Source organism: Garra rufa, chromosome 10, assembly GCF_049309525.1.
Source record: "Garra rufa chromosome 10, GarRuf1.0, whole genome shotgun sequence".
Taxonomy (NCBI): Eukaryota; Metazoa; Chordata; class Actinopteri; order Cypriniformes; family Cyprinidae; genus Garra; species Garra rufa.
Genome location: NC_133370.1, coordinates 7,197,128 through 7,222,168, shown reverse-complemented (window position 1 = coordinate 7,222,168; position 25,041 = coordinate 7,197,128). Strand labels below are relative to the sequence as shown.

At 36.2% G+C, this 25,041-nt stretch overlaps 1 protein-coding gene across 1 annotated transcript; it reads left to right on the top strand.

Moving 5' to 3' along the window:
• The first annotated feature begins 11,032 nt into the window (after positions 1–11,032).
• crygn1 (crystallin, gamma N1) lies at positions 11,033–16,766 on the top strand. The gene is made up of 4 exons (XM_073849704.1): positions 11,033–11,144; positions 12,529–12,777; positions 14,188–14,333; positions 16,091–16,766. Exons 1-4 carry the CDS (start codon positions 11,124–11,126, stop codon positions 16,224–16,226), a joined length of 552 nt encoding a protein of 183 aa, XP_073705805.1. The 5' UTR covers positions 11,033–11,123; the 3' UTR covers positions 16,227–16,766.
• Positions 16,767–25,041: the final 8,275 nt, after the last annotated feature.

The window sequence follows — 25,041 nt, the reverse complement described above, 5'->3', positions numbered from 1 at the left end:
TAAACATTTTAATTTTAAATAGTAAACGTAAAAATGGCAAACAAATTCTTGAATTCATGTTTTATTCTTTCTTAATAAAATGAAATGAAAAAACAACCTACCTTTAAACTACAGTACTGTGAAAACCAATGCTGTCAAGTGAGCATATTTGTCTTCAAAACAGTTTTTTTCAAACACTTATGCAAAAAGCAAGATAAACTGGTAATTTAGATTCCTCATTTAGCACAAACAAATCAAAAATACAGCTAGATACTGTATTTTAATTTCTTACCTGAAAAACAGTTTCTTGTCTTTTAAGGACTATGTTTTTACACTGAGACGTTCAGCTTTGACTGTTACCTGGGGTGGTGGAGACATAAAATAGTGATTTCACCCCTGTAGCTCATTTCTTATTGGTTAAGCTAATGACCATATAAATCACCCCTTATTACTCCTCACTCTCACCAGTCTGTTTCACATAAACACACCTCTAAACAGTTGAAGTGGGCGGTTCATGGCCAGAACAGAAAACGCTTCAGTGTGGACCAGATCTTAGTCTCATAGCCTCAAATTAGTAATAGATATTTAAAACCCATTTTGATATCTAGAAGCAATTGGTACAGTAAAACACACTATCAATACTTGCTAAATATAAAAAATAGCTATCGTCACAAGCAATATTTCAGTCCACTGGGTTTGTATTGATTGAGCATATTTTACTGTACTAATCGCTTAGACCTCACAATGCATTTTAAATGTCAGAATCAGATAAAAAAGCTTTATTGCCATGTGTGCTTTATTGCCAAGGAATTAATCTTGGTGACAGAAGCTTCCAGTGGAGAAAATACAGACCTTGTGCAGACATACATATAATTTAAGGTAATAGAATGAAAGATAGCACTAATAATACAGAGAGTAAACAATATATGTAAAAAAATAATAATAATGGCTATAGGGTAATAAAAATACAGATAAAATAGAATTATGAATGCGCAAATGTTTTGAGAAGCTATGTACAAAATATAGAGAAAATAGTCTGTGCAGAACGTGCAAACATGCCCCTGCTGAAAAAAACAGCATATGCTGGTTAGGTATGTTTTGGTGCTGGGATGCTGGTTTTAGCTGGTTTATGCTGGCCCTTTGCTGGTTTATGCTGGTTATTTGCTGGTTAATGCTGGTCCTCCTTAGCTGGTTAATGCTGGTCCTTTGCTGGTTTATGCTGGTCATGTTGCTGGTCAATGACCAGCATAAACCAGCAAAGGGCCAGCATAAACCAGCATCCCAGCAACAAAACATACCTAACCAGCATATGCTGTTTTTTTCAGCAGGGGCTATTTTACAGATGAAAAGATTTGAGAATTTATGTACAAATGTACAGTCCTAAGATGTTATGTATTGTTCAAATGGAAAATAGCCTGAGGAAAGAAGCTGTCATGTGTCGGAATTCAAGAACAGAAACAATGTTTTCGTGTTGAAGGCCAAGTTTACAATAGATCTCAATTAGACTAATTCTTGCACATCCATGCTCTTGTTTTCTTCTATGTAAGATGGCAAAAGTGATGCAACCAGAAATTTTAATGTGTGAGCTGCAAAACTAAAAACTGCAAAACTCGGATGCGAAACTAACTTTTCATGTTGTTTGCACATTCATGTCTGTTGGCAGTTTATGTACACAATCACCCTACAATGATAAAAATCCACCCAGTAGTATTTTTTTAATCTTGAAAAGTAATATCCCCTTTTTAAAATCAGGTCATTCTCAGCTACTTGTCGGTGTGACGGCACACTGACAGAGGCCACTCCCACGATAGTTGATTGACATTACAGTCCGACTCCGACCACCATGTGTGACTCAGGAGCAGACAAAAATGTCTCCAACTGAGCGATTGAGGTGTTCTGTTGTTGGATGTAATAATGAACACAGCAGTCATCATTTACTGAAGATGCAGAGGAAAACATTACTTTCGTTTTTAAAAGGAAAGCGCCGATACCGATCGACATATGCTCTATGTTCATGCAAATCGTTCCTGATACAGCTTCAGCCACAGCAGAAGTGAGTATAAAGGTTTTTTATGCAACTTTGTGAATGTCCTTTCTTAATAATGTGCTTGTTGGAAAGTTTTGCTGCTAAATGCGGCAAAACACGGCTAAAGTAAACATTCCATCTCATAATCCCAGAGAGGGACGGGGCGAGCAGAGCTCGGTGGTATTTAAAGGGGCCATGTCTTAAAATGAGTTGAGTTTTTGCAGAGCTGATTTTGACAAGATAAAAGGCTGTTTTTTTTACACTACTATTGAGAATTTTTAACCAAAGTAAATTATAGACTTTAAGACCCTAATTAAGGTCTTAAATTAAGACCCTTAAGAATCATATGAACATGTGGAAAATGGGCATCCGATGACCCTTTTAGGTTTAGTATTTTTGCAAATTTCCCTTTAGGGGTTTTGTACAAATTTGATATTCAAAGAGCTTATTTTCATGGAAGATTGTTTTGCATGTTGTCACTGCACAGACGATCTTGCCCTAAAAGGATCATGTGGAAGATATTTTGACACTGAATGGGAACACTCAGCTAGTTGCATCATTTCCAAGATATATTTGCATCGGTTAAAGATGAATTATTTCTATATAAATATTAGTAGATGCACTATGCACTATGGAGCTTATTTTATGACAAATCTATTTGAATTTGAATTGTCTAAAATTTAATTATTGACAAATGTCATTTAACAAAATTTTATATTATGTGGCATTTAACATAGTTCTGAATTTGATTTTTTTTTTTTTACTTGAATATTGAACTTTTGTAATTTAACACAATTGAATTTTTTGATTTTGTTCTGAATTCTTAGACTTAAAATATCCAGTTTTTAAAAAATACAGCTTCAAGTTTTCAAGATGAAGAAGAAATTCAGATTCAGTATTCAAAATTCTAAACGCAGGAATTCCGATCGTACAGAAAGTAGGTCAGAGGTTATCCACAGGGAAAAGTCGAACAAAGCATTTACTGTGACCGAGAGGGGACATGTTCAGTTCACTAAGGCTAGATTTGTCATGGCCACAACATATTAACTTGTGGGTATGTGATAATACGCCGTGATCACAAGATAATATTTCATGGGAAAGTCATATTAACTTGTGGGAGTGTGATAATATGTCGTAGCTACAATTTTGTGGAGGTAATGAAATGATTGGTCATGTTGAGCTTGAGTGTGTAGCTCACTTTCATTCATCTGTGAAGACAAAACGAATCATCTGAACTGTGTCTATTCTTCACTCTTTTCATGCTCTCTCTGTACAGCATGCAACTCGGACAGGAACACTTCGGCATGAAAAACGTAGTGACGTAAAGCACGTAAACAACATGACGTCATCATTACAGTATTCTACCTTCAAATATAAAACAGTTAAGAGTATAATACAATGAGTAAGAGTGTAAATACTTTAAAGGTCCCATATTGTACACATTTCTGGAGGTTTATTTTAGTTGTTGATGTCCTTAAGAATATATATTTGCGGTATAAGTGCCGAAATCCATCTCAATAAACTTTTACAGCTCCTTTTTTATGAACTCTGTCAAAAACAGGTCGATTTTGGATAATTAATATTCATGAGCCTCTCTTCTGATTGGCCTGTTGTTTTCTGAGTGACGCACAGCCACGCCAACCACAAGTAACTACGGTCATGTATGCTGTAGCCTAGCCCAGAGCCTAGCCTGCTGTGACTTGATGATACTCAACAGGATATTTCAGAACGATCATTAGTGTTTTTTCTTTTTCAAACACCAAATGCAGTAAGCTATGTAACTGTTGCTTTAGTAAAGCCCCTGTCTTTACAGGTTGTGTCATGATCCTGCCCTGACAGCCCTGTCTGTCTTGTCTTTGTTTAATGTTTCCTTGTTTGTCTTGTGTGTCAGCACATGGCTGTGTCTTTGTTTATGTTTCCCATGTGCTCCCCTCGTCCTGCCTCCTTGTTATCTGTTGCCACGCCCCCTTGTTTAGTCCTAGTTGGTCTGAGTGTTGTCACCTGTTTTTCTCGTCTGGTCCTCGTTTGTCTAATTGTACTCACCTGATCCTCATGTCCTTTCCTCCCTTTATATTGTGCTCCTTCCCTCTTGTCTTTGCTGGTTCGTTTTGTGAGTTTGTGTATTCTAATCTTTGAGATTTTTCGGTCCAGTCCTAGATAACTCTCAGTGTTTTTTCCCCTTTAGTCTAGTTTTAGTTTTTTTTTTTTCTTCTGAGCCCTAGTTTTTGCCTTTCCCGTTCTAGTCTTTTTGATAATCTTTATTTTTGTTTTACCTAGCTATTCTGGTCTTTTGTTTAAATTCTAGTTTTCAATTATTTCCTTTGTCATTCTTTTGATTTGATTTCTCTAGTCTTTTTGATATCTTTATTTTTGTTTTACCTAGCTCTTCTGGTCTCTTGTTTAAATTCTAGTTTACATTTATTTACTTTTATTCTTTTGATTTGTTTTCTCTAGTCTTTTTGATTTCTTTATTTTGTTTTACCTAGTTATTTTGTTTTAATTCTATTTTTTCCCTTTTGTTGTTGTTTTGATTTTTCCAGTCCGTTATTACCTTATTGTTTTACCTAGCTCTTCCCCGTCTTAGTTTTTGAAGCGTTTTTGTGTGCCTGTCTTTGTCGTCTTGTCTATTGTGTGTTTGTCTGTTCCTGCTCGGCCTCCTGAGTTCCCCCTGGTTGCTGCTCCCGGCCGCCCGGACTCTCTTTGGGGTTGCACCTGCCTCTCCATCCACATCCTGCCTGTCTTCCCTAGTCGTGTGTTCCCAGGCCCGTGTGTGCGACTGTCTGCCCTTCCTCTTGTTTGCCCTGTCCAGTCAATAAACTGTCAAACTGTTCATTCTGCGTTTGGGTCCTCACTTACCAAATCCTGACAGAACGAACCAGCCACTCGAGGACCCAGCAGAATGAGCGTTAAGTTTGTGCCACCAGCCACTGAAGAGGAGAGGCTGGCACTTCGGCGGGCGGTGTCTGCGCTTCGTCAGCAGGGCCAGGATCCACGGTCTTATGCCCAGTTTTTCTGGTCCATGGCAAGGGGTCTTGAGTATGATGATGCAGCCCTGAAGGGGACCTTCAACCTCACCTTAGACGACCCCTTACCACTATGGGAGATGGAGCACCTTCAAATTCTGGACTTCTGGGGGTTCTCAAATTATCTGTACCACCGCCAGCACTGGCAGAACCATACTCCTCAAGAGGATATTCGCAATGACCAGCCTGCCCTTCTTTCCCCTCCGAGTCAAGTCCACCATCATCTTCTGACTCCCACAAGAATACGGAGGGATCGTAGGAAGAGGGCGGCTCGATCTGCTGCGTCTGCCAGTGAGTCCGCTCCAGTGTCTGCTCCAGCCCCTGAGTCCGCTCCAGTGTCTGCTCCAGCCCCTGAGTCCGCTCCAGTGTCTGCTCCAGCCCCTGAGTCCGCTCCAGTGTCTGCTCCAGCCCCTGAGTCCGCTCCAGTGTCTGCTCCAGCCCCTGAGTCCGCTCCAGTGTCTGCTCCAGCCCCTGAGTCCGCTCCAGTGTCGGCTCCAGCCCCTGAGTCCGCTCCAGTGTCGGCTCCAGCCCCTGAGTCCGCTCCAGTGTCGGCTCCAGCCCCTGAGTCCGCTCCAGTGTCGGCTCCAGCCCCTGAGTCCGCTCCAGTGTCGGCTCCAGCCCCTGAGTCCGCTCCAGTGTCGGCTCCAGCCCCTGAGTCCGCTCCAGTGTCGGCTCCAGCCCCTGAGTCCGCTCCAGTGTCGGCTCCAGCCCCTGAGTCCGCTCCAGTGTCGGCTCCAGCCCCTGAGTCCGCTCCAGTGTCGGCTCCAGCCCCTGAGTCCGCTCCAGTGTCGGCTCCGAAGTGTAAGCAGAGAAGGAAGAGGGCAGCCCAGAAAACTGCCTTAGTCTCTGAGTCTCCCGAGCCTGCTCAAGTCATGCCGGAGTCTGCCAAGTCCATCCCAGTCGTTCCAGAACTGGTCAAGCCCATTGCTATCCATCCTGATCCAGCTAAAACCACTCCAGTCATTCCAGAGCTGGCCAAACACACTGCCGCGCTTCCTGAGCCCAGTCAGGACACTGCCACGCTTCCTGAGCCCAGTCAGGACACTGCCACGCTTCCCGAGGCAGGTCAGGATGCAGCCTCTCCTCCTGAGCACAGTCAGGTCACAGCTGTTCCTTCGGGGTCAGGTCGCATCTCACCCGAGCGTCCTGAGTCGGCTCCCAAGAGGGCCACCGATCCCAAGTCCCCGGCCAAAGAGGCCGCCGTTCCCGAGTTCCCGGCCAGGATGGCCATTGATCCTGTATCCCCGGCCAAGAGGGCCGCCGATCCCAAGTCCCCGGCCAAGATGGCCGCCAATCCCGAATCCCCGGCCAGGATGGCCGTTGATCCTGTATCCCCGGCCAAGAGGGCCGCCGATCCCGAGTCCCCGGCCAAGATGGCCGCCAACTCTGAGCCCCCGGCCAAAGAGGCCGCCGTCCCTGAGTTCCTGGCCAGGATGGCCGTTGATCCTGTATCCCCGGCCAAAGAGGCCGCCGTCCCTGAGTTCTCGGCCAAGATGGCCGCCAATCCTGAGTTTCCGGCCAAGATGGCCGCCGTTCCCGAGTCCCCGGATTCATCCCCTAAACCAGTTCCAGTAGCCCTGGAGGGCTTCCCGGATTTGACTTTCAAGCCAAGTCCCAAGCTCCCTCAAATCAAGAGCACCCACAGACCTAGAGGGGCTTCTAGAGGTTTTCCTGGCCCTCCCATCCCACCCCCGGTGTTTCCTGGACCTAGTGGGCCTTTAAGGTGGCCTCCCCCCTCCTCTGTCCCAAGCCAACCCCCTGGACTTTTCCTTCCCCCTCCTTTTCCTCCAAGTTCCCCTGGCTACTCTGGGTTTCCCAACCCGCCACCCCACCCACCCTCCCAGTTTATACCCCCTTGGCCGTTGCCCATTATGGACGCCTGGAGGCGTCCGTCAGGGGGAGGGTACTGTCATGATCCTGCCCTGACAGCCCTGTCTGTCTTGTCTTTGTTTAATGTTTGTCTTGTGTGTCAGCACATGGCTGTGTCTTTGTTTATGTTTCCCATGTGCTCCCCTCGTCCTGCCTCCTTGTTATCTGTTGCCACGCCCCCTTGTTTAGTCCTAGTTGGTCTGAGTGTTGTCACCTGTTTTTCTCGTCTGGTCCTCGTTTGTCTAATTGTACTCACCTGATCCTCATGTCCTTTCCTCCCTTTATATTGTGCTCCTTCCCTCTTGTCTTTGCTGGTTCGTTTTGTGAGTTTGTGTATTCTAATCTTTGAGATTTTTCGGTCCAGTCCTAGATAACTCTCAGTGTTTTTTCCCCTTTAGTCTAGTTTTAGTTTTTTTTTTTTTCTTCTGAGCCCTAGTTTTTGCCTTTCCCGTTCTAGTCTTTTTGATAATCTTTATTTTTGTTTTACCTAGCTATTCTGGTCTTTTGTTTAAATTCTAGTTTACATTTATTTACTTTTATTCTTTTGATTTGTTTTCTCTAGTCTTTTTGATTTCTTTATTTTGTTTTAATTCTATTTTTTCCCTTTTGTTGTTGTTTTGATTTTTCCAGTCCGTTATTACCTTATTGTTTTACCTAGCTCTTCCCCGTCTTAGTTTTTGAAGCGTTTTTGTGTGCCTGTCTTTGTCGTCTTGTCTATTGTGTGTTTGTCTGTTCCTGCTCGGCCTCCTGAGTTCCCCCTGGTTGCTGCTCCCGGCCGCCCGGACTCTCTTCGGGGTTGCACCTGCCTCTCCATCCACATCCTGCCTGTCTTCCCTAGTCGTGTGTTCCCAGGCCCGTGTGTGCGACTGTCTGCCCTTCCTCTTGTTTGCCCTGTCCAGTCAATAAACTGTCAAACTGTTCATTCTGCGTTTGGGTCCTCACTTACCAAATCCTGACAGGTTGTGTGTAAAGCACGCACAGATTCCGGAAAATCACTTTGTGAATGAACCAAATCAAACAATTCTGGAACAAATCATGGGACACATTATCCGTGTATTTTCCGGAATGGCTGTGTGAAAGAGGCTAAAGTTGACGTGCCACTGGTCTCTTATATTAACGTTATTCGGAAGCCTGTGCAATGATGTAGTTTCATGACATCTATCGACTAAACAGCGTTTTCTCAACTAGTTTTCGTGTTGTTGCTCAACAATAGCATGGACGCAATGTTGTCGGGTTTGACAAAAGAAGTGTGGGACGGTGGTTGGTGCTAGAGGTAGTGACTGAAGGCGGTGACTGAGCAGATCGGACGTCACGTTTTTACGGAAGTCACAGCGGCTCGTGAAAAGGAACAGCTACTTTAAGCAGGCTCTGTGCAGTTTGCTGTGGATTAACTGTTTTGAAATCTATATGGTAGTTACATTGCCCCTCAGTTATCATGAAGAAAGCCAGAAAATTTAGATTTTGACAATATGGGACCTTTAACATCCCCACTCGCTCGTAGCTCATTGTATTACCCAAAAAATAATCAACACAAATAAGGCTCAAATCAATAATGCAAACATAAATACACTTTTAAATACCAAACATATCTCAAGAAAATCTCTTTAAGCTTCTGCTTATTGGCTGGCTTTGTCATAATGTCGGCAACCATTTTCTCAGTGGAAGGTACTCCAAGATTACCGTGCCATCATTTACAGTTTCCCTTATGAAATGGTACTTGATGTCTATGTGTTTGCACCTTTGTGTACATATTGGGTTCCTTCCTAGTGCTATGGTACCTTGGTTGTCCTCATACACTTTTGTTTGTGCATACTGATATCAAAGAACTCCCTTCACTAAGACCGACACAATATCCTGAAGTACTACGTCTGTCTTTTGTGTCTGATGTCCAAACAGCATCACTGTAAACACTGTAAGCATGTGGACATGTGGAAATTTCTGCATTTTGGAAACATCTGGATTCCTGCCTGTGAATAACTCATATGGCATTTTCTTTGTGTGCCTGCAGTAGCACCTGTTCTTCACGTAAGCTGATGTCTGCATTGTATAGTTCTATAACTCATCTGGTAACTTGCTCTCTATCAGCAAACATCTGGTCAGTGCTCAATTAGACTAATTCATTCTGATCCATGCTCTTGTTTTCTTCTTTGTAAGATGGCAAAAGTGGTGCAGCCAGAAACTGTATGCGCACACAAATATCTTCATTTTTTTATTTTTGGAAATGTCCCTCAAGGAGCTCCCTACAACTTTGATATTCAAAGAGCTAATTTTCATTAGATTGTTTTGCATGTTGTCACAGGACAGAAGATCTTACCCTAAAGGGATCATGTGGATATTTTGACAATGAATGAAAACTCAATAAGTTGGCATTTGTTTCACAATGCATTCCTTTCAGAATACATATTTGGACTAGGGCACATCCCTAATCTGTTCCATACTGAATTGTATAGCATCCTATTTTTCGCACCCAATGTAGAGATGTATGCAACTTCCTTCCTGCAGCTTCCCAGCTGAGGTCAAGTAGATAGATAGATAGATAGATAGATAGATAGATAGATAGATAGATAGATAGATAGATAGATAGATAGATAGATAGATAGATAGATAGATAGATAGATAGATAGATCCAAATCTTTCAATGAATTCCAATGAATGGTAATTAGGATGCTTTAGAATAGCTTGGACTTTTTGGAATGGTATAGAACTTTGGATTTTCCCATAGACTGTGACAGTTTGCAAAGGGAATATTTTTTTTCCACAATGATGCCTCTTGTACATCGTCTTTATTATCTTTTGGGAGAAGCCTGTGTCTTTTCCGGTCAAAAAAAAAAAAAAAACGTGCTGGTTGAATAACAGTAACTTTAAGTTAGAATTTGCCAGGGGTACAAATAATTTCAGGCTTGACTGTAGATGGATGGATGGATGGATGAATGGATAGATCACAGAGGTCAGACATTTCTTGTAGTTGGCCACCAGGTTTTCACATATCTCAAGAGGGATGGTCCTCCAAACCAGCGAGTTGAGTTGATGCCAAAGAGCTTGATTTGGTCTCATTTGAGTTGATTTGGTTTCAAACAACTTTGATATTCAAAGAGCTTATTTTCATTGAAGATTGTTTTGCATGTTGTCACTGGACAGACGATTCTGCCCTAAAAGGATCATGTGATTGATTTGACTTTCACCCAGTTCTCCTCTGAATCATTCAGGTCCTTTCACTGTGTAGTGTGTTACCAATTTTTTTCTTGGTGACTATGTTCTCAGCTGCCTTGAGACATTAACAAGATCCTCCTGTGTAGTTCTGGGCTGATTCCTCACCGTTCTTATGATCATTGAAACTCCACGAGGTGAGATCTTGGATGGATCCATTCTTCCCTTTGCGAATAATTGCACCAACTGTTGCTTGGACTCAACAAGCTGCTTGGCAATGGTCTTGTAGCTCATTCCAGCCTTGTGTAGGTTTACAATCTTGTCCCTGACATCCTTGGACAGCTCTTAGGTCTTGGTCATGGTGGAGAGTTTGGAATCTGATTGATTGATTGATTGATTGATTGATTGCTTCTGTGGACAGGTGTCTTTTATACAGGTAACAAGCTGAGATTAGGAGCAGTCCCTTTAAGAGAGTGCTCCTAATCTCAGCCTGTTACCTGTATAAAAGACACCTGGGAGCCAGAAATCTTCCTGATTGATATCAAATACTTATTTCACTCATTAAAATGCAAATTAATTTCTAACTTTTGTGAAATGCATTTTTCTGGATTTTTGGTTGTTATTCTGTCTTTCACTGTTCAAATAAACCTACCATTAAAATTATAGACTGATCATTTCTTTGTCAGTAAACTTAGATTTAGGTGCTCTGTGGTTCTGATCATGTTTGTTCTTCAGCTGTGTTGTGTTTTGACTGTCTGCGAGCAGCAGCAGCATCAGTCGTTCTCACACCCAAACACTGACTGTAAATCAGAGCTTTAACACAATCGATTGTGCCATTGTGCATCCCACCCTCCTGAACTCCGATATCAGCAGAGCAGTGTAAGAGAAACTGTCCATGATGCAAAAACCACTAAGCTCTCCATTGTGCTGCTTTTGTGGCCAAAACCTCGCGATAACACCTCAGAGCGTATAGGCCACATATATCAGACAGGCCAGATTTTTCCCTCTGGTTGCTTTCTCTCTGTCTCTCTTTCTCTCTTACTCCACTGGATAGTTGCTCAGGATCCAGGCAGGGAACGATGTCACAATATTCAGGGAAGGTGAGTAGTACATTTTAGGGTATAATGTCATTTGCTGACCAACTAAACACACAGTTTCATGAATATACTGTACTTTTGTTATAAGTAATAGGTTTTTGTAAACTACAAACATATAGCTTTTTTTTTTTTTTTTGCAAAATTTGCACAACTGTAGTTGTATACTTACAATATATGAAACTCATGCACCCATATTTACACACTCTTAAACTAATGCGTATATTTACATTTAATATCTCAGTGCACACATGTACTGCAGAACACCATTTTTACCTGTTCTGTCAAAATTTTTACTGGACTCAACTAAAAAATAATAATGGTAAATTAATTAATTAATTAAAATAAGTGTAAAATAAATTAAATAAATAAATAAATAAAAAGCTACTTTTATGAAGAAATATGTATTTGATTTCTTTACAAAAAAATTTAAAAACAGTAAATTATTTATTAGGTTTTTAATTTGCACTAATAACTGGAAATTATAATGATGATTATAAATTAATAACCACGATTTTGCTGGAAAATTATGAAATATTTATGATAACTTTACCACACTGTAAAAAAATGCATTTTTTACTGTAAAAAATATGGTAGCAATGTTTTAGGTTTTTACGATTTTAACTTAAATTTATCGAAATTTCATTATCTGATATAATGTTAATATACCAACTTATTAATGAACTGAAATCTGTTTTGTACCTTTGTAATACACTGATAACCACCTAACGCTGGTTATGATGAAAATTCACAGGAAACATAGTTATTTCAACAAAAATTTCACTTCAGAAAACGGTATACTATTGTAAAATTACATGCAATATCCAATACAGTTTTTCACCATATATAGTAGTAGGGGAACTTACCGTTATCAGGTTTTTACTGTTGCATTTTTAGAGTCTTTGACTGTTAAATTCACAGTATTTTTTTTTTTTTACAGTGCATGGTCAAAGATTAAAAAAAGCAGAATTTGACCAAAAAAAACATTATTGAATACATTCTAGAAAAACTAATATTTAGACGAACTGCAAGACATTAGCCTTATTTATTATATATTTATTTTTCTCTAATGTGTTTAAAAGTTATTCTTTTTTTTAAGATTTGCATTTCATAACTAATTATTCTGATGCAAAACCTTAAAATGATTAATGGAGTTGCTCAAAGCTTACACTTGCTCCATATGCTCTGCTGGTTTAATGCCAGGATGGAGTACGAAACTTCACACACTGAAAAAGTGTTCACAGTGTGATGCTGATTAATGAATCTCTCGCTGTGAACTCATGTAGTTTCAGTTTCACAGTCTTTTACACCACCACTGACTCAAAAAAACTCAATAAATCAAGCGTTTTTCCTTTTGATCTAACTAAATCGAGCCTCTGTCTTCTCCCAGATAGTGTTCTACGAGGGGAAGTGCTTCACAGGCCAGAGGCTGGAGGTGTTTGGAGACTGTGAGAACTTCCAGGACCATGGTTTCATGAACAGGGTGAACTCCATCCGTGTGGAGAGCGGAGCCTGGGTGTGTTTCGACCATCCTGATTTCAAGGGACAGCAGTACATGCTGGAAAAAGGAGAGTATCCTGATTTTCAACGCTGGAATGGCCACAATGATCATATGGGCTCCTGCAAACCAATCAAAATGGTGAGGATCAAAACCCTTTATGAAAAGATGTTCTGTTGTTTACTACTAACTACACTGAAAAAAAATGGGGTAGAAACAGTTTTCACTCAGAAAATCATAAATGTCACAATTACACAGAAACGGCAAGTAACGCATTGAACTGAATGTGACATTTTTAAGTAGAGAAATCTGGTATGTCTTTTTTTGCTAAACATATTCCATTATATTTTACTTACAACTTTGAAAAATCATTTCTTTATAGTGTAATGTTTTTGCAAATTAAACATATATTTTTTAAACAGTAGCATGCTGCACTGTTGCGTGATAATTAAATTGTTTAAATTAAGTGGAGTCCAGACTAAAAATATTCAGTTTTGATGTTTTTTTTTTCATTCTGATTTATAGCAAACCAAAAAAAAAAATGTTTTATTTACTCGAAAGAAAATATTTGAAGAGTGAAAATACATTTATTTCAGCTAGACTGAAAGAAATGGTGAAGGATTTAATTTAAATCAACTTTCACTTTTTTAAATGTTACAAATAATTGCAAAAAAATAATAATAATAATAATTAAATGTATGGTCAGGTAAATTAAATGCGAAATATAATGTGTAAACTTTCTATTTAATAGATATTCCAATCATTTTTGTTGTATTTACAACTTTAAAACATCCAACATTTCTCATTTTCACTTACTGCAGTTTAACTTCAAACTAAAACAGAAATAAACATTTAAAAATACAGTAAATAAAATTTAAAAATGGATACATTTAAAAACAAAAACAATATAGTCATTTTAAAAAATAAGTTAAAAATGACAACAACACACCTCAAAAATACTCAAATTAAAAAGAAAACAGAATTTATATAAAAATAAAATCATTTGATTTAAAAAAAAAATTAACACACATTATCTATCTTTTTTTCTGTAAGAGTGGGTGCAGCCATTTGTACATTTTATGGGTCTGGCTTCCATACACATCTGCATCCAGCTATTTTTAGCTATACAAAACAGATTATTTTGCTCCTTGATATTGGAAATTGGTGTGTCTTACTATATTATTTTAATGTATTATTTTAATTATGAACACACTGGTTTGTAGTGCAAACAGTTTTACTATTTACTGCAAGTTGTTATTCTTCTCATTATTTCTAATTTGCTAATGACTCACCCAAAGACTTACTTCTGTGTTGACGAGAAAGATGGATACTAATCACTGCAATTACTCTATGTAGTGATAAGATTAGTTTGGTCAACATGTATTCAATGCACAAAGAAAATCTGCATTCTGCAAAACAGTATAGTGCTGTTTTATAATGCGCCCCATTTCATGTTCACCTCTGAGATCTTGACTATGATTTTTTTTTTTTTTTTTTTTTTTTTTATGTGACACTCACTTCTGTTATAATATGATTGTCTGTGTCTTTTAGCATGGGGAACACTACCGGATGGAGCTTTTTGAGACTCAGAACTTCACTGGTCAGTGTGTTGAACTGTGTGACGACTGTCCCTTCCTCCAGAGCACCGGATTAAGCAAGAACTGCCTCAACTCTATTAAAGTCTATGGAGACGGAGCGTAAGTTCTGCACAGCCAAACATAAAACCATGTGTTATTAGGGAATCAAAGACTGAAGGTGTAAAATATTATTATTCCAAGTTCCCATAAAGTTTGCATAATTAAAAAAACATAATGCTCAGAATATGATGTTGTTTAAAGGAGTTGTTCACTTCCAAAACAAAAATTTACAGATAATTTACTCATTGTCATCCAAGATGTTCATGTCTTTTTTTCTTCAGTCGTAAAAAAATAGTTTTTTGTGGAAAAAATTTCAGGATTTCTCTCCATATAATGGACTTCTATGGTGCCCCCGAGTTTGAACTTCCAAAATGCAGTTTCAATGCAGCTTTAAAGGGCTCTAAGCAATCCCAGCCAAGGAAAAACAGTCTTATCTAGTGAAACGATTACCATTTATGTACTTTTTAACCTCAAACACTCATCTTGTCTATGAACTCTGTGTAATCCGGTTCATGACAGTTAGTTCATGTCAAAAAAACTCCCAACTTCAAAAACATCCAACATCGCTTTTACCTTTTGTTTGTAAAGGGCATTTTAACTTCTTTGGATGTTCACTTTGTAAACACTGGATCGGTACTTCTATAGCAATGTAGGATGATTTTGAAGTTAGAGGAGAAAATGAGATGGGAGTTTTTCAACATACCCTAACTGTCATGAACTGGAATAAACAGAGTTCACACAGAGCTAGCGTTTGAGGTGAAAAAGTATAGAAATTATACATCGTTTCACTAGATAATTCCCTTCTTCCTCAGATGGGATCGTTTAGAGCCCTTTGAAGCTGCATTTAAATTGCATTTTGGAAGTTCAAACTCGGGGGCACCATAGAAGTCCATTATATGCAGAGAAATCCTGAAATGTTTTCCTCGAAAACATAATTTCTTTACGACTGAAGACAGAAAGACATGAACATCTTGGATGACAAGGGGGTGAGTACATTATCTGTACATTTTTGTTCTGGAAGTGAACTACTCCTTTAACCTCAACTTTAGCAAAAGTGTAATTTGTTCAAAGCACTTAAAGGGATAGTTCACCCAAAAATGAAAATTTGATGTTTATCTGCTTACCTCCAGGGCATCCAAGATGTAGGTGACTTTGTTTCCTCAGAAAAACACAAACAAAGATTTTTAACGAAAACCGGTGCAGTCTGCCAGCCATATAATGGATGTGGATGGGCACATAACCTTTAAAAGTAAACAAAAACATGCACAGACAAATCCAAATTACACCCTGCGACTCGTGATGATACACTGATGTCCTAAGACACGAAACGATCGGTTTTTGCGAGAAACTGAACAGTATTTACCTTTACCTTTGATACACGTGCACGTCCATCTGTCATGAGCACGAGCTCATCATCAGGCACGTTACATGTGTACGTGTTCTGGCGTAGTATACGTAGTTCTGGCAGCCTGCACCGGTTTTCATTAAAAATCTTCGTTTGTGTTTTTCTGAGGAAAAAAAGTCACCTACATCTAGGATGCCCTGGGGGTAAGCAGATAAACATCAAAGTTTCATTTTTGGGTGAACTATCCCTTTAATTATGTGGTAATTAAAACTACATAGAGCATCTTTATAGCTAAATTATTTACCTCAGGTTTTGCGATATTAAGTATGCATTTAACTTAGAATGTATTTGAGAAAAATCCTTTTGTATTTGTTGATTGAAAAATTACAGCCTAAAATAATGCAATTTAAATGATGCATAACTGCAAGTCGACTGCAAACAAAATAAAATTCCTCTCTCTCTTCCGATTTAGCTGGGTCATGTACGAGGAGCCGAACTATCGTGGCCGCATGTACATTGTGGAAAGAGGAAACTACTGCTCATTTATGGATTGGCAAGCTGAGAATCCCAACATCCAGTCTATCCGCAGGGTGGTTAACTATTTCTAAACTATCTGCAGGGTGCTTAACTATTTTTACATCCCAAAACAGCCTCGCTCTTAAAAGAAAATGAATGTTTGAAAGTATATTCACCCCAAAAAATAAAGCAAATGAACTTGAACTTTGATTTATATTACTGAATCACACAGATAAGTGCTTTTTATCTTTATAGGACTTCAATGATGAATCGGTTATTTGAAAAGAAAATTCAACTACAATCTTAAAAATAAAGGTGCTTCGCAATGCCGGAGAAGAACCTTTTTTGTCTAAATGGTTCCATAAATAACCTTTAACATCTGAAGAACCTCTCTGTCTTACAAAAGGTTCTTTGTGGCGAAAGAAGGTTCTTCAGATTATAAAAAGGTAAGAAAGAGATGGTTCTTTAAAGAACCTTTGACTGAATGGTTCTTTGTGAAACCAAAAATGGTTCTTCTATGGCATCGCTGTGAAGAACCTTTTAAAGCACCTTTAGGAGAGGAATATTCTTGTATGTTTTATTTTGTATTTGTATTGAGGCAGTGAGCTGAAATAAAAATGAATTGTGAAAGAGCTGCTTTCTCTCTCTTCTTTTTTGTAAGATTTCCAAAATAAAACTTAACATTTTGTTTAGTTCAAAGAACATATTAACAATTGCCTCTAAACACACATAAACAAATATGCCTCAAATACCTGCTTTGAATTTTTAGATACACACATTTCTCAGCAAAAACAGTACAAAAGCTGTCACTGGGGCACACATTTGTACCTAAAAAGTCCATATCGGTACCTTAAAGGTACATATTAGTACCTAAAATGTACATATTTGTATCTAAAAGGTACAAAAGTGCACCTTTTGAAAAGGTACTGCCACAGTCACAGCTTTTGTACCTTTTTTTTCTGAGAGTGTTGCAGAGTCTGACAGAAGCAAACATTTCAGAAATGTTAATGCTAAAGAGCATGAATTATCCAGCAGGGGGCAGAATACATGTAAAGACTGCCCTAAAAACTTCAAAGCAACTTAATAAAAGCCCCTTAGAAAACCTGGCAACCATATCATTACATATAATTAACATCCATTCACAAAGTAATGAACACAAATGTTTGATATTTCAAATATTGCTTCCTTCAATTTAGAAATGCATTGCAAAAATACTGCATATGCATATAAAATTATTTTCATTGACCACTTGAGACATTAATGGTAATAAAATCTAAAACTACAACTAAAACTATTAAAAATAATTTTCATTCATTTAAACAGGGCTAAAATAAAATATTATTATTAGATAAATGTTTAAACTTAAAAAAAAAACTAATATTTTAAATTATATAATTTACAATTAAAACTAAATATAAATATAAAAAACTACTTAAAATTAAAAAAGCACATTACTAAAATGTAAATTATATTTTAAATCTGAAAATATAAAAATAAAATATAATTCTTAATATTAATAAATACTGTAATAGTATACAAATAATACTAAAATAACACATGGCCACTTAAAGGAACAGTCCGCCCAAATTTGCTAATTAAACTAATTGAAATGACAAAAGCACATTACTAAAATGTAAATTATATTTTAAATCTGAAAATATAAAAATAAAATATAATTTTAAATATTAATAAATACTGTAATAGTATACAAATAATACTAAAATAACACATGGCCACTTAAAGGAACAGTTCAATTTGCTGAGCATTTTTGTGCCTGTTTTGCTTGTAAACACTGTTTGATTTGTGCATATTTCTCTCCTGATTCAGATGAGATGAATTTGTCACTGGAGAAAACAATATTATGCATATAGGACTCAATGGAAGTGAATTTTTTAAATTAAAAATGTCTTAATGATGGATTTGTTTCTTCCAAACATGCAGCTTTTGTCTTCACAAGACATTAATTGATGGACTGGAGTGGTGTGGATTACTTGTGGATTATTGTCATGTTTTTATCAGATGTTTGGATTCTCATTCTGACGGCACCCATTCACTGCAGAGGATCCATTGGTGAGCAAGTGATGCAATGCTACATTTCTGCAAATGTGTTCTGATTAAGAAACAAACTCATCTACATCTTGGATGGCCTGAGTGTTAGTACATTTTTAGCAAATTTTCATAAAAGAGATTTGACACCTGTTGTGAAACTTTAAGATATTGCAGATTTGGAATCAGATGCAAATTTGTCTTAAGCTCAAGGTAATACAAGCGGCCCTGTTTGCTTCTCGCTTGGACAACAGTGCGAGTCTTTGTATTGGAAAGTCTGTGCAAGGGGGGAATATCCTGGGTTTGTTCGTGACAGCTGAGTATCCGGGGGTCTGGGGGAGGAATGTGACCCTCTGAAGTTTTTGTTAGCGGGGGGAACAGAACGGACAAAGCCGTGACCTCAGGGGTCAAGCAGTACTGGGGGTTTCTCTCACTCTTTGTGTCATTGATTGGTTGCGTAGAACAGGACAATGTTTGACATGCCCAAGATCAGCGCTGACTGCTTCACTAAAGATTGGAAACTTTCAGAATCTGTCCAGGTCATAAAAAAATGTGGTTTAGTGTCAGGTGACATGTTTGTATGTGTTTTAAAACAGTTGAGTCTAAAATAGCACAGTATGAACAGTACAACTGAACTTACTTTAGAATAGTTAGCTTTAAGTATTTTGATATTTGAGTTAGATGCTAAAGCGGGGTCATTTTAATGTGTTTTAAAATATATCATATATATTATATATATATGATATATCACTATTTAATTTTAATCATTTAGATCATAATCTATAAAAAGCCCATTAAATCTAACAATTTATGTAGTATAATTGTTCAGTATAATAGTTCAGGTTTTAGGGACAATTTTATTATTATTATTATTAATTTGAATGGGATGTGCCATTATTTGTTTCCAAAAGCCACAATGTTTAATTGCAAAGCATTTTAAATAAAATAATTAATTAAGCTTATTATTTGTACTATTTTATTTGAATGCCTTAGACTTATAAACTAGGTATATTTTAGATTTACAGGCCAGTAATGAAAGAGCATGTATCCAAAAGTCCATCATATTGATTTTTAATATGCACTACTAATGGTTGATTTTTCATGTTTTTCAAAGAGGCCTCTTCTACTCACCAAGCCTGCATTTATTTGATCCAAAGTACAGCAAACATGGTCACATTTTGAAATATGTATACTATTTAAAGTAACTGTTTTCTATTTGAATATATTTTAAAATGTAAGTTATTTCTGTGATTTCAAAGCTGAATTTCTAGAAAAGTTTATCTGCATTTATCTGAAATAGAAATCTTTTGCAACATTATAAGTCTTTATTATCACTTCTGATCAATTTAAAGCATCCTTGCTAAATAAAAGAGAAATTTTGAGAAATTAGATACATTTCTCTAATTTCATAATAAAATAAATAAATAAATAAAATTAATTTTATTGTTATTATTTTGTTGTTGTTGCTGTTGCTGTTGTTGTTGTTGTTGTTGTTATTATTATTATTATTATTATTATAACTTTTAAATGTGCCATTAATGCAAATGTTTAATGTAAATTTAATGTTTTTAATTCAATTTAATATTTTATTTGTTACTTTTTTACATTTTAGTAAACATTTTGTACACATTTGTGCATTACATGTTACTTTATTTTAATTGTATAGGCTATATTTCAGATATTTATGTAAATAATGTAGGCTACAAAAAAATTAATGTGATGTATTTTTAAAAAGTAGCCTGTTATATCTATTTATTTATTTATTTTTGAGCTTTAAGTAGGGTGTGATATTAATATTCGTCAGTGCTACTATGTTTAATGTTAATGTATTTTTAAATAATACAGTGGGGAAAATATAATTAAAATATTACAAATTGATATTGGTGTTCAAGTTTAAAGGATAATTTCTATTTGATTTAATTGATTTATTGCAATTAATAAGAAATTCAACAAAGTGCAATTAAACTTAATGAAGCTTAAATAGTATATCTTTTTGTTGTTCAAATATTGGACAGTTTTATTAGGGCCCGAGCCCAAAAGGGCGAAGGCCCTATTGTTCTTCTAAGGATTCTTATTTTTTTTTTTTTTTTTATTTTTTGTTAACCTTCCGGGCACTTAAGGGGGTCTTAACATACTCAAAAACTCTTGAAACTTTGCACACACGTCGGAATCTGCGGCCATCAGGACGTCACAGAGGCTGGTACCGGGGCGTGGCAAGGGGACTCTACAGCGCCCCCTGGAATTTTGAGGGCCATATAGCACACATACTTGAACGTACACATATGAAACTCGGTACACATATAGTACTCATTGAGCTGAACAACTTTTGTACTCTATGTCATTTTCTCAATGCAACAGGAAGTGAGATATTTAGGGCTGTATAAAAAGCGCATGCTCTGGAATTTAACGTACTCCTCCCAGGATTTCCATACGATTGTCACCAAACTCGGTCAGCATGATCTCAAGACATTGGGGACGCTAAATTGCGAGGGGATTTTTGATATCTCGAACGGTTTGGCCGTGGCAAGGCGACAAAGTTATGGCGAGAAATGAGAAACAGGAAGTGTCTCATAACTGTTGCACACATTGCCGGATTCTGATGAAACTTCACCAGATTGTTCGTTGTATGATGCCGATTCCATAAATGTGACTATTATAAGTCAAAGTTATAGCGCCACCAACTGGCAGCAGTAAGCGTGTCATTTTCAAAATGCTTTGAAATCAGCCTCTTAATTTTACTTGATTTTCTTTAAACTTCATCAAAATCATGTCAAAACACGGCCGATAAGAATATGTAAAGGGGTCGATGATAAATCAAATGCTGTTGCCATGGCAACGTGTCAAACTTTAAAATTAGATTCCTGTCTTTTCGAGGCAGATAACATGCTAAGAATTTCATGAAACTCAACACACACATCAATATTAATGATAGTTAGACACTGGCAAAAGATCATAAATGGGCGTGGAGCAGGCACTCTATAGCGCCATCTTTTGACAAAAGTTGGGGGGTTAGTTTTTCCTACAGTCACCAAACTCTGTACATATATTGTTCTCATCAATCTGGACAACTTTCTAAATTAAACTCATTAGCTAAGACCAACAGGAAGCCGGATATTTCCATTTGAATGTGTTTTTTTGGAAAAATCAGGCTGTAAACAAATTCACACTTCTTCTAAGAACAACCAGCTATTCACACCAAACTTTTTTAACATGAAGAGAAGATTCTGAAGATGTTAAATTGCGAGCGGATATTGGATATCTTGAACGGTGTTGACGTGGTGATTTTTTAAAGATGTAGTAAAAAACATAACCGTCATTTTTTTTATATCTTTAAAGTGCAGCATCCAAACTCTTTAAAACTTTTTTCACACAGAGATCTTATCATTCTGAGCAAGTGGTGTAAATATCAATTTTATACAAGCTTCTATGAATTAAAGAAAATTAAAAAAAGAAATTAGAAACCTGCTGTCACTCTGCCTGTGCCTGTCTGTGTTCAGTCACCATTGAGTCACTGAAGAGTGACTGAAGGGGGGAGGGGTGTAAGGGAGAGAGACCAGTGGAACATGCTGTTTTGCTTAAGACCATCTTTGAGGAAGATGCACATTGCTGTAGCGTAATCGACATAAATATGTCTGATATTTTGAGAAAATATAAAGGGTCATTAAATCTTTCATTGTTTGTATTTTGCAGTTGTTGTTTTTTATTTATTTTTACTGAACTGTACCATGAACTTGTCCTATTCAGTCACATAGCAAAAGATTAAGAAAAATACAACTTTTAAGCATGAGTGATTTATCTTCATTGTAGACAATATTTTCATAGTGTTATTTATTGAATATAAAATTATAATAATTAAAATTTTCAAGACAAACTTTGACAACAAAACAAACTTTGCTGTTATCTGTTCAAAACATCCGAAAACCATCATTTGAAGATCAGTTATATATATATCGCCCCATTAAAACACTCAACTTGATTTTTAAAGATATTTTGAAAGAATTAAGCGTTTATAGAGCACTTTATTGTGTATTGCTGTACACCCACATGAACTGTGTTCATGTTTATGTTAATTCATAGTACATAAACTAAAAGATACTAATTTACCTTTAAACAATATATGAATACTTTTTTTTAGCTTAATATTAATTAACATTAATAAATGCTATTTAATTATTGTTCATGTTAACTAATATAGTTAATGTTAACAAATGAAACTGGATGGCAACATTTTATATATTGTGTGTATGTATCTCTGTGTTGATTTTCAAGTGTAACCCTTTCAATTCAGTAAACTTAAAATCCAAACAAGCAGAGGGTTACTGTGAATGCATTTGCCAACTGTGCACCGTTTTCCTAATTGATTCTAGGTTATGTAGCGCTTAAGAGTGATGTCTTATAACAGGAGTCACCAGCAAAGCAATATCCACATACAAATTGTACAGATAGGTAACGATTTAAGCAGAAGTGGTGAATGTAATGCAAGCAATAATAACATTTTGTTATCATCATGAATTACATGTTCTTATCATCATCATCAGAATATAGGGAAAATGTTCACATTTTGTTCACAGTTGGCATTATCTGAAGTCCTTGCAGGGGATTAGGTTTATAGCAAACTTCTCCTAGACATTTAATGAAATCAACATTATATTTGGTCAGTCTGATCTAGAGGCCTTAGAGATGTTAAATTGTGAAGATCTTGAGTTTCAGTGGCGGCCTGACAAAGTTTGATGTTTCGCCATGGACATAGGTGTAATAACTCAGCCATAAAATGTCTGATCTGCCTCAAACTTCAGAGGTTTGGTAAGAGTCCTGGCCTGAAGACACCTAAAGGCCAATATTCAGATATTATCATAGCGCCACCTGTTGACACCAGGATATATCATATCTTTCACTAACTCAAACATACCAAGGTCAATCTGCACCAAACTTCATATGTTTGATAATAGTGCTGGCCTGAACACATCTACATGCCATTTATAGGCATAGCTCCACCAGCTGCCAATGGGAAGTTTGGCACATTTAAATGACTTATGACATATTTCTCATATATTTACTGTATTAAAAGCATACTGCCCACCGTTTGCTGTTTTCCTAAAGCCACCGGTCGACGGTGAGCCCGGGTGCGAGGGCCCGTTCATCGCTGCTCGCAGCTTTAATTATTATTATTATTTTTGTTGTTGTTGTTATTATTATTGTTGTGACTTTTAAATGTGCCATTAATGATCTACAAAGTCCACAGTATAATTTTAATGTTTTCAATTCAATTTAATATTTTATGTTACTTTTTACATTTTAGTAAACATTTCATACACATTTGTACATTACGTTACTTTAATTGTATAGGCTATATTTCAGATATTTATACAAATAATGTAGGCTACAAAAATTAATGTGATGTATTTTTAAAAAGTAGCCTGTTATATGTATTTATTTTTTCGCTTTAAATATTAATATTCATCAGTGCTACTATGTTTAATTTTAATGTTTTTTTTATACAGTGGGTGGAAATATAATGAAAATATCAGAAGTTATTATTGTTGTCCAAGTTTAAAGGACAATTTGATTTATTGCAATTAATTAGAAATTCAACAAAGTGCAATTAAACTTAATGAAGCTTAAATAGTATATCTTTTTGTTGTTCAAATATTGGACAGTTTTATTATTATTAGTTTTGTTGTTGTTGTTGTTATTATTATTGTTATGACTTTTAAATGTGCCATTAATGATCTACAAAGTCCACAGTTTAATTTTAATGTTTTCAATTCAATTTAATATTTTATGTTACTTTTTACATTTTAGTAAACATTTCATACACATTTGTACATTACGTTACTTTAATTGTATAGGCTATATTTCTGATATTTATACAAATAATGTAGGCTACAAAAATTAATGTGATGTATTTTTAAAAAGTAGCCTGTTATATGTATTTATTTTTTCGCTTTAAATATTAATATTCATCAGTGCTACTATGTTTAATTTTAATGTTTTTTTTTTATACAGTGGGTGGAAATATAATGAAAATATCAGAAGTTATTATTGTTGTCCAAGTTTAAAGGACAATTTGATTTAATTGATTTATTGCAATTAATTAGAAATTCAACAAAGTGCAATTAAACTTAATGAAGCTTAAATAGTATATCTTTTTGTTGTTCAAATATTGGACAGTTTTATTATTATTAGTTTTGTTGTTGTTATTATTATTATTGTTGTGACTTTTAAATGTGCCATTAATGATCTACAAAGTCCACAGTTTAATTTTAATGTTTTCAATTCAATTTAATATTTTATGTTACTTTTGACATTTTAGTAAACATTTCATGCACATTTGTACATTAGGTTACTTTAATTGTATAGGCTATATTTCAGATATTTATACAAATAATGTAGGCTACAAAAATTAATGTGATGTATTTTTAAAAAGTAGCCTGTTATATGTATTTATTTTTTCGCTTTAAATATTAATATTCATCAGTGCTAATATGTTTAATTTTAATGGTTTTTTTATACAGTGGGTGGAAATATAATGAAAATATCAGAAGTTATTATTGTTGTCCAAGTTTAAAGGATAATTTGGTTTAATTGATTTATTGCAATTAATTAGAAATTCAACAAAGTGCAATTAAACTTAATGAAGCTTAAATAGTATATCTTTTTGTTGTTCAAATATTGGACAGTTTTATTATTATTATTATTATTTTTGTTGTTGTTGTTGTTATTATTATTGTTGTGACTTTTAAATGTGCCATTAATGAGCTACAAAGTCCACAGTTTAATTTTAATGTTTTCAATTCAATTTAATATTTTATGTTACTTTTTACATTTTAGTAAACATTTCATACACATTTGTACATTACG